Below are 12,551 nucleotides of genomic sequence, written 5' to 3' on the forward strand. Positions count from 1 at the left end.
AGAACTGAAGGTCAAATGCAGTCCTCAATTGGGTCTGTGCAAGTATAATTAAGGGCAGAATTTGGTCCACTGTATTAATTATAATTATGGACCAACTCCTACAGGCCTTACTCCTATGTATAATACTTACATGAGCAGTGTCATAGAAACCTCTGGGATTACCTATGTAACGATTGCTCACATAAATTAAGGTTGCAAGATCAGGTCCTATTTTTTATCAGTATTACATTATTCTACTGTATATTGTTTTACACAGATTTTTATTATTTTAAAAAAATTGTATTTATCACTTTGGGTTATGTGTTATTTTTAGATTTGTAAAAAGTTAATGGTAAACTAATTTCAAATCAGATATATGGTCTGGGAATATGTACCTATATATGTATAGATATATACTTTTGGAATATTTGTGTACAACCATACAGTACATTTCATTAACTCAGCTGCTGTCACATACAGTTACATTGGTTTTAATGAAAGTGCATTTGTGTGATTACTTAGCTTCCCAGGCCCCTGCTCTCATTTAGGCATGCAATAGTTTGGGGGCCAGATTTTCACCCGACAGCTCCTTTTTAGGCACCTAAATAAGTGGCCAGATTTTTAAAAGTGCTCAACTTCTGTTTAGACACCTAGGATGGAATCGTGGTCACAATCCCACTGGCTTCAATGGGGCTAGGATTTGATCACTAGATTAAATTAGCAAATTATTCTCAATGGAAGCCGCCAGGCAAAATCTGTCTACTTCATTTAGGTTCCTAAATGGGAACTCAGGTCTTTTGAAAATCTAGCCCTTTGTGTTTAAGTGCCACCTGCTGGAAATATTAAAACACAACTGCATGCTCACTGAGGTGCACAAATGTTGGCAATTTAGCCAAGGACATTGACTGTTTGAATGTTATTGATGAGGGTGATAATGTTTTATTTTTCTAGGCTGTAAATTGATTAAATGCTTTTTTTGTTGTAAAATTTAGCATAGCAGTACATGTGAAAGTTTAAGACTTAGTGAAACCTGCCTGTAAATACTGGAAATAATGTTAAAATCCTAAACTTCTGATGATTTTACTTCTCCTTTTTTGGCTGTTTTGTCCTTTATCAGATTCATTTTGAAAACAAATACATTTGTAATTAAGTGCCTATTGTTATAGCCTTTAATTCCAATAACTCAGAAGAGCAGGGACCTCTTCTTGTTCCTACTGAAGTTAACAGGAGTCTTGCCACTGACTTCAGTGGGTTGCAGGGTTGGACCCTGGGAATTCTACAAAATCTTTTGAGAGAGTAAAGATGGGAAGTTTTCCAAATGCAATATATTTTCTGAGAAATAAACCGGGTTCTGTATGGCAGAAATGAGCATTTCAAGTACATAAGCAAACCATTAACAGAGCTATTAAACCTAACACAGCAGCAGTAGAAAAGAACTAGAAAATGCATTTTTGTATAAAATATCAAATTCCACACTATATCCCATATATAGATCAATACACAGATTTATACAAACAGTGAAGACCTTCTATTGATGATTATCAAGTGATACTTTATATTATCAACACTGCTGATACCAGTATCATATTTTTGTCTGTAAAAGTATATCAGCCAAATTTTAATTCCTGCCCAAACTCCTCTATACCTCAAGTCACCAAAAACATCCAGCTACGTTTTTACTCAAGCCAACAATATGGACATGTACAATTCCTGCAGACATTAAAATCTTTGCAGCTTGAATGAGCAGCATGAAATCATTTTGATATAAAAATCATACCCCAAAATGTATAGCCTTTTACTAAAGAATCAGCAAAAGGAGGATCTTGTTGTATAAATGTAACAGTATAACGCAGTAGTGAGATATTTATCCTACTTCTGAGGAAGGAGAAAATTCCTTATAACTCACTCTGGCTTTAAATTACTTACCCTTGAATTATCAGCTAATTCCCTGGTTGTAAGATATACTACTCCAACTCATTTATCCTCAACAACATATACCTCACATAACTGAAACTTTTATAAATATCAACATTTTTACACCACTAATTACTAGTTACCAGAACTGTCAAACAAATGAAAGAGCCTAATACTTAGAGGTACAGATATAGATATGAATAAACAGTGGTAAACATTAATAGTGCAATCATAAACATTAGGAATCAAGCAAAATAGATTGTATGTCCTTTTTGTCTTTCGTATCCAATTGGCATTATCTATGTACAATATATTTTCTTAAACTATTCTTAAATACATTTTTAAAAGTAATACTACTGTACTTTCTGTTATGTTGGTTTATATATTCATTTACCAATCAGTGTGAAACAGGTTTTCTGTCAATCTGCCAGAAAGCAGGGCTATGATACAATGACAGAACTCTGACAATCTTTACCAGTATACCTTGTGAAAAAAGTACGCGTTTCATGTGAGTATTGTGCAGTTTTCATAAAGTGAATTGGCATCAATTAATCCAGTTAAAAAGTATAAGCTGGCAGGTTACATATTTGTATAGACAAAATACCAGAGAATGCAGAGAAATCCATGAACATGGAATATGGGCATTATATAGGAAAATAATTATTTTTGCTTGCATTAAATTATACATTTTTAGTGTACACTAGTATAACTCCTTCCCCAGAGCAGAAGAGGCTAGAGAGAACTATTATGTTGAAATACACATAGTTCAGCTGGGTTTTTTTTATTATTGATCTTCTCTTCCCCCTTAAGTGTAAAATCTTTTTCTTTTAAACGGAAATGTACGGGGGCAGGGAATTACATGAAAAAAGTAGAAAGGGGGAAATGCAGGAAAAAATATAGTGGAAAGAAAAAATTATAACAATTTCACAATTTTTTTTAACATATTTTCCACCTTTACAATATTGTACAAACTAATACCATTTGCATTTCTGGTTTGAACAGATTGGTTTAAAGAAGGCATTGTGTATTATAAAGGCAGCACATGTACCATCTGAAAAAGTGGTTGCACAATAGTTGAATGCAAGAAACTAGAAAACATTGTACAAAAAACAAACCCTGGTTGTAAGATAATATATCTGCCTGTGACAATCTATAACCACTTTAACATGCAAGTCTCCCTTTCTAAGAAGTTTAGCGAGATTATGTGAAAAAACATCATCACTTCCTTTTTAATAACAATGCTGGCTGCCCTGTTTTGCCCTGCAATGGGGCAGTGGTGAGTTGTCTACAGACAGGAGCAGTGTATTAAACCATGATTTTTTTCCTTGCAGTGCATTTTATTAGCTGTTGCAAGGTTTCAAATTTTACGAGTGAGACCCCCCCAAAAATCATATTGATAAAAAAAAAAGACTTAAAAAATAATTTTGAGGTTCTCTTCATTTGCTTGCTACTTTCTGAGCCCTTAGGGTTCATGTTTTCAACATTTTCTCCACAGGGACTTCAGCCATGAAGACTTGAAACTCACTTAAAAAAAAAAAAAAAAAAAAAAAAAAGGACTCCAGAAGCTGGGACTTTAACAAAAAACACTAAATATTTCGAGACCTGCTATAAAATCATGAGTTACTAACACTGTTTAAAAAATATTTTCTGCAGAAAATCCACATAGGTAAACCACATTATAAACCTATCTCTTCAGTAAAGAGATCCCTTAGTATATTTTGGTTCTCCTTATCAATGCATTTGGAACTTATATCTAATACTTTTGTAAGTCATAGTTTCCTATAAAATTTGCTCTCCTGGGCTTCTGTCAAATACAGTATAAATAAAGTCTGAAATATTTTATCTACTTGCACATTAAAAAACCTTTACTGACATAACTGAAGTTAAATTCTTTGGCAATCATTTAAAAAACCTGGAATATTGATAGAAAAACAACAGCTGAAAAGTTGTCCTATCCTGAGGTAATCTTAGGAGTGTTATAACAAAGAGGAATTATTAATCATACTTTTTCCTGTCCAAAAGGGGTTCACCCTTTTCAGATACAGTCACTTTAGTCCTCTTCTCAAACTCTCTATAGTCTTAAGAAACCCTGCTGCATATGCCCAATTCTATGCATTGTATAGTGAGACAGTGAGCATGTTAGAGAGAATACTGATTAGGAGAGCAAAGAAACTCCTTGAATGAATTATAATCTTGAGTTTACCAGCAAGATTAATTATATATTATTTCAGAATACCCATAAATTAGAATGCTGTCGCACATTACAATGTACACACTGTAGCTTACAGGTAAGCTGGGAGAAAAAGGAAAGATGGTTTGTGGAGACATAACAGATGTCATCTGAACATAATTAAAGGGGTCAGTGTCAAGTACATTTTTAAAACCCTTCATTGTTTGCATACCCTTTTAGAACAACAGCTTGAAAATAATGCACTTGGCAAACAGTTTTTGTTTTGGTTTGGTTTTTGCTGGAAACCTAATGGAACACAGCTTTTTCTTTTGTTTGTTTACCAGCATAATCAGTTCTGTCAGGATAGTTCTCGGAACTGTGTCCTTCTATTTACTCTACAGCAGAAGAGCACACAGCACGTTAGTTGGACAGACTTGGGCTATTTTTTTTTTTAATTAAAATTTCTTGGCAACCAAGTGGTGAAGGATGTTAGAAAAAAATATAAATAAAACTTTTACCTTCCCGGGGATAATCCCTACCAAATGAGAAAGATGGGTCAAAGTTAGGACCTAAATACTTGACACTGTTCTCTTTAAAAATGTGGTAAACAAACTTTTTAAAACCAAATGAAAGTCTGCTTGAGTATCAGAAAGGAATCATATATTAACCTATTATTTAACCTTTAAGAGTTGACAAAGCTTCTGCTGTTGAAAAGGAGGATATGTGATTAGTAAAAGGCATACGTCTTTTGCTGGCATGCTACGTTTTTGCAGACAGCAAGGATGTATCCATTTTATACAAGTTCACTTAGTGTACGTCTATGGTGAGGGCTTGTCTACACATACTGTGCTGCAGCAATACAACTACGCCGCTGCAGCGCGTCTGGTGAAGATGCTTTTATGTTGAAGGGAAAGAGCTCTTTTGGCATAATAAAACCACCTCCATGAGAGATGGTAGCTACGTTGGTGAGAGAAGCTCTCCCACCAACATAGTGCAGTCCACACCGGCGCTTGCGTCGGTGTAATTTATGTCACTCGGAGGGGGTGGTTTATTCACACCCCTGAGTGACATAAATTATGCTGGCATAAGCTGCAGTGTAGATACAGCCTTAAAAGGCTACTGGGGCAGAGCTGCAGATATGCTCCAGTAGCACTTCAGTGTAGACACTCACTACAGTGACAGGAAGGGTTCGCCCGCCACTATAGTTAATCCACCTCCCTGAGAGGTGGTAGCTAGGTCTACGGAAGAATTCTTCTACAGTGGGGGAGGAAGGGGTTAGGTCGGCACAGTTGTGTCTCTCTCAGGGGGCTGGATTTTTCACAGCTCTGTGAGACATAGCTATGCTAATGTAAGTTTTCAGTGTAGACCAGCCCTTACCGTGTAACCATACCCAAGTTGTGAATCATCATGATATTCTAAATACTTAAGCAGTTTTACTGTAGTTTTTACTTCCAGAGATGTTTAAATTCTTTTCCCATTAGATAAATACTTGGTAAAAAAATTATCTGGGAACTCAATTAATTATAAAACTATGTCTTGTTTAAATGCACTCTGAGTTTCAGAAACCCTCCTGTCCTAATGAAATGTTTAGTATGGGAGTAATTCTAAATGAACCTGTTTACACTCTGTATTATTGTTGTGAATGTGATTTACCTAAGCATGCATGGTGTACAATACTTGGGAGAGGATTACCATTTTTACTAAATCTGTATGATCTACCAATGTAGTAGTACTGGTAAGAAACTGGTAAGATTGAATATAGATATGTGGAGTAAATGCATATGTTGTTTTGGTATTTAATAAACCTTTAAAAACAATATTGAAATAGTGCACATGGCTAAGTTAACCTCACAAAATCAAATCAGCCATAACATTAAAAATTGTTATGCATATAGTAAATAACATTAATTACTTCTGGGCTTTTTTAAACATTTCACTAACATTTTTAATCCTCATTTTGCATAATAAAATAAATAAAATGATTAATGCTTGAAGTTCAGATATGCTACAGATAGTCCAGGTAACTGACTAGCTACATTAAAACTACCATGAGAAAGCTCTCTGATAATTTTCCATTTGGGAAGCTGATTGATAATTTTATGAGGTACCTGTTTCTCCAAAACTCTCAGAAGTTAATTATCTGATATACCTACTCTACATGGGTAATTAAAAAACTTAACTATAGAATGTGTCAATTATATATAATGCACATCATTTGCTGAATATGGCACAGATGCTAAGTGTTCACATCCACAAGTCCTTTGCCACAGAACATGTTTAGGTAAAATACAACATTGAAGAATAGAAAAGTGCCTATAACCGAAAAAAGACACACAAGTAGTAATAAATTAAATCTTATTAAAACTGATATAAAAATTGTTCAAGTGTTTAAAATATCAGATTTGTCATGCAACAGAAAAGACAAACGATTCAGACAGGCACACCATGCATTATAGTTTGCATTCATGGTATACAAGGTGTCTGTAAACCATACTTCTTGGCCAGTGAGTGCTAAGTACCTGAGGCAATGTCAGTCTTGCAAGCAAAACCACAAACGTTCCATCTCTCAGTCTTCTGTATGAGACGTTTTAGGGAAGCTGTGCCTCAGAAAGTTAACCAGGTAACCTCAGGCTCTACAGTGATATGTTGCTGCATTGTAAGAGAGCTGTACTGGGTCATACGTAAGGAAAGCAATCTTTACTTAATTACATTTTCCAGGCAGTGCAGTTCACTATATACCAACCTCTTTACCAAAACGTGCTTATTTGAACTTGTCAAGTTTGCACTCTAAGAAAAGGTCTTCACAGAACATATACCCCTTTTTTTTTTTTTTTTTTGGCACTAAACCTTTCACATCAAGCTCTTCACCACACAAGAATGCAGATATATTAACCTGCATGGTACACCGGTGCTTATTCATCCACACACTGAACTACAAAGACAGCAAAGTGCCTCCACTTTACTTATCTAGCAATTCTCCCTCCTTCCAAGGATAGCACCAGTATAGTTATACTTCAGACAAGGGAGCATTCTTGCCAAGCTCTTTAATTCCCTGGAGAATTCGCTTCATATGACCCACTTTCGTTATCCCCAGGTCCTACAAAAGAAAAGGAGAGAAGGGTTTTATTTACAAGAGAAAAAGCCAAATATGATTCAGCCATGCAGCAAATACAGATTCCTTTACAGTTAAATTTAAGTGATTGCAACAGTAAACACATTTCTAGATGTGGAAATAGTGAAGTGTTATCTAACATTGCAAAAAATATACATTACAGAAAACTCACCACAAACCTCTTTCTATTCAGCACAGAGAATTACTTACCTGCAGTAACTGCTGTATATCACACAAACCCTTACTTTTGTGTTCTCCTGACTTGTGTGAACAGCCACTTGGTTTTTTAAATTTCCAGAAATTGCTCAATCTCCCACTCCTCTCTAACACAGCAGTTGTTGGCTTCAAGGGATGTGATAGATCATAGCTTCTGTCCATCAATTTTTATTTTATCAGTGGGCCTAACATGCTTATCTTAATCTGCAAATACACACATCCCCAGTCTCCCATGGAAAGGACAACTTTCCTTCAGAGAACAATAGCTAAGGTTAGAGTGAATTTCTCAGTCCAGAAAGGTAAGTATCTTAACATGGATGTGCCTGGTGATTAGAGAGCTAACGGGGAGTTTCTGACAACCATGACACTAACATTCAGAAGGAAAATGGAAAAGTACACAAGAAACAAATATGAATATATTGTATAATTCTCTCTACATACACCAAAGTGGCAATTAAGATTAGCTGAAATGTTCTTGATATTGATTTCTGGCCTGGACTCAACTCTTCAGGACTGGCAGTAAGAAGGACATCTTAAGAAGAGGCTTCTCCCGACCCCCAGCCACCCACTCCTTTAGAACTCAGTCCATTTGGCAGTGAATTTGGAAAATTTCAAAGGCATTGTGCAAGAGTTATTTATTAGGTTCAGCTGATTCATTTTCATTCACTTTATTTCAGCAATTCATTTGTCCACAATTTTGTGCAGTAGCCATCATATTTTTATTTAACACAACCCAATAGGGGTAACTTATGGAATTTGTTTTTTTTTAATTTTTGTAAACAGTGTCTCGCTGAAATAAAATGTTCCAGAGAGGTAGCCGTGTTAGTCTGTATACAGCAAAAACAACGAGAGTCCTGTAGCACTTTAAAGACTAACAAACTTAATTGTTAATTTAATTTAATTAATTTAATTTAATTTGTTAGTCTTTAAAGTGCTACAGGATTCTCGTTGTTTTTTAAATAAAATGGAATCTCATCCTTGTTTAATTTGTGTTGGTCTAGTGGTCAGAGCAGCAGATTGGGATTCCTGACTCTGCTACTGACTGTAACGTCAAGCAATTTTACCTAAACTCCCTGGGCCTCAGTTTCCCCATCTGCAAAACCCAGCTTTGTTAAACACTTTGGAATCCTTGGATTAATGATGCCAGGTAAGTGCAAGGTATAAATATTATTAAAGTTATTTGAAAAATTATGATCATATGAAATATTTCTGAAATATAAAATCCTCCCACTTTAGGAGGACAAATTTTCCATGTCAAGGATAATAAAGAGGGGAAGGGAAGCATAAAATAATTCTTATTATTTTAATGTACTGTAAAAACTATGGTAACAATATATACCATGGTATACACACTTTCCATAAAGAATTTGTATATAAATTTTCTGCAATCATCAAAAACTCTGGAAATATGCATTGAAACTTAAATTAGTGTGCAATTTCATTTCCATTTACCAGCCTGAGGCAAGGAGAGTGTGGTATAAAATTGAAACTAATCCCTTATTTTATAGAAAATGTAAGGGGATACAAACCGAACACATTGGCCTCTCTTCACCTTTGGGTTCAAATTCTGATTAGGTTAGAAATGGAAAGAAATTGTTCCTGTTTCTTAATGGACAATTATCTACACCACAGCTCGAGACCATCATATACAGTGATTCAGCACAATTACAAGGTCCTGCTCAGAAAGGGCCCCAGACTAAAACTGCAAGGGTTCTGCACATTCAGTTGGACTGAAAATCTAAGAAAGAAAAATAGCTAATGTATGCAACAATTATTAAACCCACATAACAATGACTGCAACTTTTTCCTGAGAACAAACTGGCATGAGGCTATACAGTCAAAGCTGGAGTTCTTCACTGCCTTCAAATTAATCTTCTAATAGAGGAAAAAAAGTTCCATAGCAACTATTCAGAAACCTCCTTGCAACAATTTGTCTGAGGATCTACTCTTTCCATCTAAATTACACTTCACTTCAAAACAGAATGAAAATAAAAAATCTCTCTTTCATCATCACCATTTAACATATGCATGAATTTGATGAGGCTTTGTCAGGGTTTTAAATTGTAAGATTTTTGATAGGTGAGCATTGTAAAAGGATTTTGTGAGGCTTCAGGGATTATAAAGAGGAAAGGATCATGTTATGACATTTCTAGACTATCAGCAGCTATTTTCCCCAACCTTAGGCCTCAGACTCTCATTACAAATTTTCTTTGCCCTTCAGTTAAAGTTTGCCAACCTCAAGAAAAAACAAACAAGCAAACAAACAAAAGTGAGAAACCTCTGAATTTTCACTTGTGGAAATTTCCTCAAACCATTCTGTTGAGAGGATATCCCACACTGCGACATTAAAAGCGGGCTAGTCCTCCCAACTTCTACTGATGCCAGAAAGTTTGCAGGGATTCTTTTGTTCTGACTTTTGCCCCACACTTACGAAGGATTTGGGACAGCAACACACTGTATTTCATTTATAAAGTGCACCCCAGCCCCCAAAAGCATACATTAATTACCTTAAACATAGCATCATATCTCTCTATTTTATTGACATCAGACTAACAAACTTCCATTTCACCAACATTTGTTCTGTACTCTGGGTTTTCAAAGATGGCCTGCTGACAAGGTTGGAAGTCACAATTTCAAGTCTAGCTCCAGAGCAGGATGACTTTTCCCCTCCTCTCTTCCCATGCCACACTGCTAGGCTATGTTGACAGCCCACTTCACAGTTTCTAGCACCCAGTAATGTAGTAATCAAGAAGTCCTTGAAAAAAAACTGGAGAAGAAGAACCTGATGAAAGAGATAAGGACAGAGAGGGCGGGCTGCCTAGCCAGCTTCTCCCCTCACCCAAAGGTTTGCCACTCAATCGTTGGCAAAAAGAATTTCGTTCTACTATTTCCAAACAATTAATACATATTGAAATCTGTGTTAACATTCTTAAGATCAGAAATGTTTTCTAGCTGCATTTCTAGTTTAACAAAGACATCCAGTGAGTCCAAAATCTAACAAATCTCTCAAGATTTTTTATATTCTCAAAAAGAGAAATTTTGAAAATTTTAATTCCTATTAGAGAAACAAGGTGGGTGTGATAATAGCTTTTACTGGATCAACTTCTGTTGGTGAGAGGGACAAGCTTCAGTGTAGACACTACCTATGCTGACAGGAGGGGTTCTCCCAACAGCGCAGGTAATCCAGGAGACAGTAGCTAGGTTGATGAAAGAATTTTTCCATTGATGTAGGGCATGTCTACATTTACAGCGCTGCAGCGGCACAGCTGTACCAATACTAGCTGCACCGCTGCAATGCATGTTATGAAGACGCTCTATGCTGACAGGAGAGAGCTCTTCCATTTGCACAAAAAAAGCCACCCCTGCGAGCGGCATAAGCTATGTTGGCCGGAGAGCTTCTCCCACTGACATAGCGCTGTGCACACTGTGCGCTTATGCCAGTATAATTTAAGCTATACCAACATAAGTGGAAATGTAGACATAGCCCTAGTGCTATCAACACTGGGGGTTGGGTCAGTTTAACTACGCTGCTCAGGGGTGTGGATTTAATTTTCTAGTGTAGAGCAGGCCACAGAGCTCTTCTTCAGGTCTGGGAAATGTACTTAGGCCTGGTCTACACTAGGAAATTAGGTCAGTATAGCTACATTGCTCAGGGGTGTGGAAAATCCACACCATAATTCTAGCAAAGTTATGAATTGGGAGCTTAAATTACAAAATAAATAATTTTGCAAGACACTAAAAATCATGGACTGAATAGAGACACCAGATTATGGTTTATTACAACAATTTGTAACTCACTAACAACCCCCCATTAAATCTGCCTTTTTCCCCCTTTCCCTTTCTTCTCCCTATGTCTGGAGGATGTTAAAGGGCCACTTCACCTTGAATGGTCCCTTGAAATATGTGCTAATTAGGCTAAACAATCTGTTTCACCTTGTATTTAGCTGTGACACTCTAAAAGGATGTTTACCAGACCTGAAAAGGAGCTCTGTGTAGCTCGAAAGCTTGTCTCACTAACCAGTTAGCCCAATAAAAGATATTGCCTCACCCACCATGTCTCTCTAATACCCTGGGACCAACACAGCTACAACAACATTTAATTCCTATTACTCAGGTAACAAAAATTAAAGGTGAAAACAATACACAACTCACACCATAAACTTCAGTTTGACTCTCTCTATATAACCATCCAGATCCCACATCTTGAAATATAGGAAGCCCTTCGGTGATGAAATTTTTCTATGGAGACATTAGAGCTACAGCACTATCTGAGCCCAGCAGACACGCTTGCAGTTATGATTATTAGCAACCAGCTCTCATGCACAGGAGCAGTTTTAAAATGCTAACAACTGTTCACATTACTTTCTGTAAATTAGTAGAGAGGTTGATTCTCAGGGAGAAGGACTCAGTTACAATTTTTCCTATTTTGAGTAATGCATGTGCAAATAAAGCATTTTAAATATATTTACAGTATAAAATTATAGGGTCCAAATCACTGCTACACTCTCACTACCTTGAGCTTGTCGGGCCAGCAAAAGCCAGGTTTTATGACTCCCGAGTGACACAAAGAAGCTGGAAAGTATAGTATATATATATAGTATATATATATATTACTTTCTATCCTCATAAATAATATCCTTATAAAATGGGTGACTGGATTTTTCACAAACATTGAAAACAAAATAAAACAATCGAAACGTCAACCGAAAAATTATGAGAAAGGTGAAATTGGGGAGTTATAAAAAAAGCCAGATGTAACCTTCTAACAATTCAACAATCCAACTCTGCTCTCCTCCCTGCCCCACCCCACCACCAAGTTACAGGGGCAAGGCAGTGGCAGGCCAGACTGTTTTGGCCTCCCTGCGATGCTAGGATTTTATTGTTCTTCTCAGTGTACGTCCCCATGTGGCTGCCCAGATTATTGGGGAGTCATTTGGGGACATATTGAGGGAATTTGCTTGCAGAGCAGACAATGGGAACTGAGATCCAAGTCAGATCTTCCTTCTGCAACTCTTGTGGTATTGGCAGTCCATGTTTCATTCCCACTACCACCACCAAAGGAAGGGAGAGATCATGTGGATGGAAGGTCCAAGCTAAGACCAGGGCTTGGGAAGGAGCATTATGAAGGGGGCAAGAGAGGCAGAGTCTGAAGGGACATCT

The 12,551-nt window shown here is 36.6% G+C and overlaps 1 protein-coding gene across 2 annotated transcripts in view; it reads right to left on the bottom strand.

The window, feature by feature from the left end:
- Positions 1-5,829: 5,829 nt before the first annotated feature.
- The window catches only part of DGKH (diacylglycerol kinase eta), a 222,269-nt gene continuing 215,547 nt past the window's right edge, over positions 5,830-12,551 (bottom strand). For both annotated transcript variants that reach the window (XM_067563173.1, XM_067563172.1), the window contains one exon: positions 5,830-7,160. In XM_067563173.1, the coding sequence (XP_067419274.1) occupies positions 7,108-7,160 (53 nt within the window). In that variant the 3' untranslated portion in view covers positions 5,830-7,107. The remainder of the gene's footprint in view (positions 7,161-12,551) is intronic.

The sequence above is a fragment of the Emydura macquarii genome, unplaced genomic scaffold (genome assembly GCF_026122565.2).
Source record: "Emydura macquarii macquarii isolate MOO-44397 ecotype Brisbane River unplaced genomic scaffold, CSIRO-AGI_Emac_v2 contig_2473, whole genome shotgun sequence".
Lineage (NCBI taxonomy): Eukaryota > Metazoa > Chordata > Testudines > Chelidae > Emydura > Emydura macquarii.